This window comes from Bubalus kerabau, chromosome 5, assembly GCF_029407905.1.
Source record: "Bubalus kerabau isolate K-KA32 ecotype Philippines breed swamp buffalo chromosome 5, PCC_UOA_SB_1v2, whole genome shotgun sequence".
Lineage (NCBI taxonomy): Eukaryota > Metazoa > Chordata > Mammalia > Artiodactyla > Bovidae > Bubalus > Bubalus kerabau.
In genome coordinates, this window is record NC_073628.1 from 85134028 (window position 1) to 85140854 (window position 6827).

General features: G+C 35.4%; 1 protein-coding gene across 5 annotated transcripts in view; it reads left to right on the forward strand.

Annotated features, from left to right (window-relative positions):
* AHCTF1 (AT-hook containing transcription factor 1) overlaps positions 1–734 on the forward strand; it is a 94151-nt gene extending 93417 nt beyond the window's left edge. For all 5 annotated transcript variants that reach the window (XM_055582056.1, XM_055582058.1, XM_055582055.1 and 2 more), the window contains exon 36: positions 280–734. In XM_055582056.1, coding sequence (XP_055438031.1) covers positions 280–469 — 190 coding nt within the window. In that variant the 3' untranslated portion in view covers positions 470–734. The remainder of the gene's footprint in view (positions 1–279) is intronic.
* Positions 735–6827: the final 6093 nt, after the last annotated feature.

A 6827-nucleotide genomic window follows, 5' to 3' on the forward strand; every position in this document is an offset into this window, starting at 1 on the left:
TTGTAAACCAGTAGTATTTATTAATGCATATGAAATATTTAAACAAAAGTTCAAACAGTAATTATTTTGAGGATCCCAAACATAGATGATAATCTCTATCATGTGAATCTTTAAGTGCTTCAACTTAGTTTATTTGACTAAAGTTTTATTTTACTTCTCCTTTATAAAATGAAAGCACTAGAAAAAGGTAATACCTAAGATTTCTTCATATATTGGAAAGTGGACTACATTTTCTACTGTAACATGTTTGTTCTTACTTGAGTTATATCTTTATTTCAGAAACACAGAAAAAGAAAGTTGGTCACCTCCCCCAGTAGAAATTAAGCTGATTTCTCCCTTGGCAAGCCCAGTTGATGGAGTCAAGAGCAAACCAAGAAAGACTGCAGAAGTAACAGGAAAAACTGTTGGAAGGAGCAGGAAGAAGTTGTCTTCTTTTCCAAAGCAAGTTCTACGCAGAAAAATGCTGTAATTTTTTCAAGTTTTTTAATGTACACCTATTTGTAAAGTCATCAGAATTGTGTGGATTATTAAAAATCATTAATTTGGAAGAAAATAATTTATATAAATTATTGTAAATTTTTGTAAACAATGTCTTCAATAAGTAAAGTAACTCCATATGGAGTGTGATTCTTTTAGTCCAGGCAGTTTTTTCTATTTTATAATAAGACTTCATACATTTATATAATATGTAAATATGGCTTATTGGAATGTTAAATAAAGTATACTTTACAGTAGTCTGTGTCTGTTAGATTTTTGAGACGGGATTTCTGTTTTAATAATGATTTTATATGCTAGTAGATATTGGTTCCATTTTCTTTGTCTATAGTTAAAAGTATTAGACCAGTTTGAAGATGACTGAACTGTTTTTTTTTAAGTTGCTGTTTTATAATTTATGCACTTTGCTTCTGTGATTAAGACTTCTAATCTTAAATTGAGAAAGGCTGTTACTATGTTGAAATTGAATTATGGGCATGTAATTTTGCCACTTTTTTTGTAGTTTAACATATTTTGTGTATTCTACCTCAAATTAGTAATTTTCCAAGTAATGCATTGATTAAATATAATGTTGGCATTTCTTGTTCAGCAAGTTTAAAGGCTATTATCTTTAAAGTCTCTTAATTATTCAGAGACTAATTATCCAGGTTAGACTGACCGGTTCACTGCTCACTAGCAACTTCTTAAAGGGGTTTGAGTAGTAAGAAAGGAAATGTGTTTTTTTAAAAACAAAAGCTGTTTTGTGGCTATTCAGTGCACTTTGTATGTGCCTAATATTAATAGAATGAAAAGTCTGAACAAATTTTATAAACATTCTCGCTGTGAAGGAGCTTGCTACTGAGTCACAGAAATCCCTTAACATTCATTCAGGTTTTAAAATGACAAATTCTCATAGGACCTCAGGCACAGAGTATTGAGGATGGGTAAAGGGTGTGAGTAGATGTGGAAAAAGGAAAAGAAAAACCACTCTGTTTTCTGCAATGTGACTGTGCAATTAAGTGGTGATACTTGATGTGGGCTATACAATTCATCAATAAATAAGTATTGTAAAATTATAACAGGTAATTGATAGTGTGTAATGAATGGACCATTAATAATTGATTGTCTAGAAACAGCCTGCTTTTGTTGGCTAAGCTTTCAGTGTTTCAGTGTGAAGCATAAGCGGTGTACCTTCTACATTATTTTTCTACCAAATAACAGTACGGATAATGGGAAAATGATGAAAATGCCTATGCCAAGTATTGAGAGTGTGAAAGTAGCAGTACGAGTGCGGCCTTTTAGTCAGGTTAGTGTTAAATGTTACATTGCCTTGTTGAAAGTTTGACTATGACTTTCATTTTATTAATTTTTTAAATAATAATTATCAAACTTGTATTGAAGCTGCTTGTCCTTTACCGAATATTAAATTTATTTAAATGAACTTGTTAAATGAGTAATTTAAAGATCTAAATTAAACATAATTCAGAAAACAATTTCATTCCTTTGCACAAGTAGCACAATAAAAAAAAAAATTGACAAGAAAAATGTTTTGTCAATAATTTTTTAAACCAGTGCAGTTTGATGAATATAGACACGTGCTATGTGTTTTTACAACCCCCCCCCAAAACAACAGATCATAAGCAGACAAATTTCCAGTTCTGAATGAACTCTTATGTATTTTATATGCTTTTATGTATAATTGTATTTGTATAACTTTTTACAAAAATACCAGTCATTAAACTGTTGCTACAACATTTAGGATAAAATATGAGTTATACTTATTCTGGGACCTTTAGCAATTGTCTGTCTTTGATTATCAACGGAGTAGTTGAATTTTAAGATAATTGTGAACAGTTGATCCATTCAGCGGACTTTTGCTTATTTGTTGAGGATCAAACACTGAACTAGAAACTGAGGATACAAAGGAAAGTCGTCGTTCTCAACAGCGTATAGTCTTATGTATGTTAATGGTTTATAGCAATATGTACCATGGTAGGGTGAATCATCTTGGCACCCAGAGAAAGATTGGGTACAGTTCATTCTGCTTGCACAGAACTTGAAGACTTCCTGGAGCTAGAAGAATTTGAAATGGCCATAAAGGAGATAAATAAGATTTGGATAAGAGTATGCTGAAACAACATACAAAGGCTTATTTGATAATAATTAATTCTGAATGGGATACAATGTAGTGATGACCTCATATTACATCTACTTTCCCCCTTGTATAATTTGCTGCTTTTACTCTCGTCCATTAATACAAAATATTGCTTTGCACATATTCAGTTGATACCAATTCTGTCCTGTCCCTTAACATTCCTCTATATTGCAGAAAATACTTCAGGAATCAGGCAGACATATGATTAGATAACTTTATAACTAGACACAAGTGTGGTTATGTCTCACTTTAGTGTAGCCCCTAATTAAGGTTTCTAAAATGGCATAGTTTCTCAGGTAACAGATTCAAAACGTCATAGAGTTAACGTGTGATTAAATTAAATGACCACATTGAAGGACAGTTAACTAGGATATAGAAATGGGCAATAAAACAATTACATAGTTAGGTCCCCTTTGATTCATATCTACCACCAAAGTTGATGATCTTAGACTGGAATAGTAGGAAGAAAGAAAATGAATTCAGGAAATGGTTTGGGGGTAGTTCTGGATCACATCCGGACAACTATTAAACCGCCTTGGTGACCTAGACCCTGCCTAGTTTTCTAACTTCATATCCAGTGTTGCTTTCACTGTGGGATCAGATATCCAGCCTTATGAGACTTCCTTTGTTGTAAGACAATGGCTGTCTTTGGGGGTCCGGGGACACACTGGGTCTTTGTTGCGCTGCGTGGGTTCTTCGTTTCTGTGCTTTTTGTTGCAGTGTGGGCTTTCTCTAATTGCAGCAAGTTGGGGCTACTCTCGGTGCAGCGTGTGGACTTCCCGTTGCAGTGGCTTCTTGTCGCGGAGCATGGCTCTGGAGCTGCGGGCTTCAGTAGTTGCAACTTAGCCCGCTTTAGAGCACTGTCTCAGTGGTTTTAGCACACAAGCTTAGTTGCTGGCAGAATGTGAGATCTTCCAGGATGGGTCAAGGATGAAACCCATGTCCCCCTGGGTGGATTCTTAACCACTGGACTACCAAGGAGGTCCCGGCTGTCAGGAGCCTTTGAAGTCAGATGAACATGAGTTCAAAACCTGACTATCCCTTACCTACTGTGTGGCTTTGAGCAAGGTTTTAAGCTCTGAGCCTTGATTTCCTTAAGTCTAAAATAGAGACGTTGATACCTCACAGGATTGCCGTTAGAAACACTAGTTGAAGTAATCTGTAAATTGCTGAGCACAATGTTTGACACGTAAGTACTTTTAATATTAGCTGCTATAATTATTTTCACCATCGTGTTAGTCACTCAGTATCTGACTCCTTGCAACCCCATAGACTATAGCCTACCAGACTCCTCTCTTTGTCCATGGGATTCTCCAGCTAAGAATACAGGAGTGGGTTACCATTCCTTTCTCCAGGATATCTTCCCAACCAGATTGAACACGGGTCTTCCACATCGCAGGCAGGTTCTTTACCATCTAAGCCACCTTTTAAATGGCTTTATTGAGATAATTTACATAGTACACATTTAGCTCACTTATGGTGTATGATTCAGTGACTTTTAATGTATTCACAGATGCAACCATCACCACGATCAGATTTATAACGTTTTTAATCACCTCATTTCCCCAGTCCTAAACAAGCATTAAACTAATCTCTGTTTCTGCATAGTTCCCTGTTGTGTACAATTCATATCAATAGAATTATATAGTCTTTTATGTTGTGTCATCTATGTTGTATCAAAAGTTCATTTCTTTATGGCTGGATAATAATCCATTGTATGGATATACCACATGGTGTTCATCCATTCCTCAGTGAATGTCAGGGTGGTCTCCACCTGTTTGCTGTTAGCTATTATGAATCATGCTGCTATAAATATTTGTTTACAGATTTTTGTGTGGACACAAGTTTTCATTTCTTTTGGTTATATACCTAGGCATGGAATTGCTGAGTCATTCGGTAACTCTGTGTTATCTTTCAAGAAATTGTCAAGACTTTTCCAAGCAGCTGCACCTACTTGGAAATTTTTATATTCCTACTAGCATTGTATGAGGGTTCCAGTTTCTCCAAGCCAGGCCAACATTTAGCTTACTTCATTATAGCCATTCTAGTTGGTGTGAAGTGGTAGATCATGCTTTTTGATTTGCATTTTCCTGATAACTAATGATGTCATGGATCTTTTCATGTACGATTGCCCATTAGTGTGTCTTCCTTGGGGAAATGTCCATTCTGATCCTTTGTTCATTTTTAAATTGGACTATTTATCTTTTTACATTGAGCTGTTCTTTACATATTCTAGTTACAATTTCTTATTAGATATACAACTTGCAAATTTTCCCCCATTCAAAGGGTTACCTTTTTATCCTTTAAAGCACAAACATTTTTAATTTCGATGAAGTCCATTTTTTAAAATTGTGCTTTTGGTGTTTTATCTCTCTTTGCCCACTCCAATGTCATGAAGATTTATATTTTCTGTTTTAGTTTTAGCTCTTACATTTAGGTCTTTGGTCCTTTTTGAGTTGCTTTTTATATATCATGTGAAGTAATGATCCAAGTTCATTCTTCCATGTGTGACCATCGAGTTTTCCCAGTGCCATTCCTTGTAAAGGCCATTCTTCATTTTGGCAGCCTTGTTGAAAATCAGTTGATCATAGACGTTTGGATTTGTGTCTGGACTCTCCACTTTATTACATTAATCGGTATGTCTGTATGCCAGTGCCACCCTCGCTTGATCACTGTCGGTTGTACTAAATTGTGAGATTGGTGTGAATCCTACTTTTTTCGTTTTGAAGATTGAAGATTTTGGCTGTTCTGGATGCCTGTCAGGTCCATATGAATTTTACAATCAGCTTGTTAATTTCTACAAAGAAAGTGGACTTTTGATAGAGTTGAATTGAATGTACATCTGTTTGGGGATTTTTCTCCTAATAATAATAGGCTTCCCTGGTGGCTCAGATGGTAAAGAATCTGCCTGCAATGATGCCAATTCCTTCGACCTATGAAATGGGGTGTTTTTCTAAATTTTAGATCTTAGTTTTTTCCAATAATGTTTTGAGGTATTCAGGGTATGTTTTGTACTTCTTTTGTTAACCTTATTCTTAAGTATTTTATTCTTTGTGGTAGTACTAGAAATGAAATTTTCCTAATTTCATTTTCAAATTGTTTAAAGTGTATAAAAAGTCTATTATTGTATATTGATTTTACATCCTGCAACCTCACTGAACTCATTTACTAGTTGTAATAGTTTCTAGTGGATTCCTCAGGATTTTCTAAGATCATATCTGCAAATAGCTATCATTTTACTTCTTCCTTTCCTATCTGGATGCTTTTGTTTCCTGTTCTTGCTTAATTTCCCTGGCTAGACCCTCCCATGCAATGTTGAATAGAAATGTCACGAGTAGAAATCCTTGTCTTCTTCCTGATCTTAGTAATAGTCAGCCTTGGCTGTTCAGTAGGATAGTAGTCTTGAGTTTTTCATAGATGCCCCTTACGAGATTGAGGAAGCCCCATTCTGTGGCTGATGTGTTTTGAGTGTGTTTATCATGAAAGGGTGTTGAATTTTGTCATATTCATTTTCTACATGTTGAGATGATATGTGATTTTTTTATTCTATTGATACATATTACATTGATCATTATTTTAAAGTGAACCCAAGATTTGTTTTAATCAGATATAATAAGGTGACAGATTCAGTGATCACTGCCTTATAATTTTCAAGAGAACGGAGCATTCTATGTAGCCATACAGGGAAGTATCAAAGTTGGTCAGAAGGCTGGAGGAAAGGATGCCTGGCCCACACCCTTATTGTGGTTTCCACAGGAAGGGATGGGCAACGCACAGTAGGCAAGTTTGAGCAATTTTTGGATTGGATAGTTAGTACAGTTTCCTTGGACTCTAGGATTCAGTTGGCCAGGTGCAGCCTAGTTGTCAGGTACCTGATTCTGGGGTAATGTGAGTTGGGAGAAACACTGGCTTGGGGTGTGAATTAGATAAAGGGATTAGATAAAGGCTTGGGATGTGGCCTTCAGATTGGTTGATATGCACGAAAGGTTAAGTTGTTTGCTATTTCTGAATTCATGGATGTCAAAGGTCATAAAATTGAAACAATAGAAACGTTTTCAGATGTTAAACCCAAGCTTGCATCCCTAGGATAAATCTCATTAGGTTATGATATATAATTCTGTTTACATGTTGCAGGATTCATGGTAGTAATGATTTGTTGAGGATTCTTGCAGTATCTTATCAGAGGTACTGGTTTGTA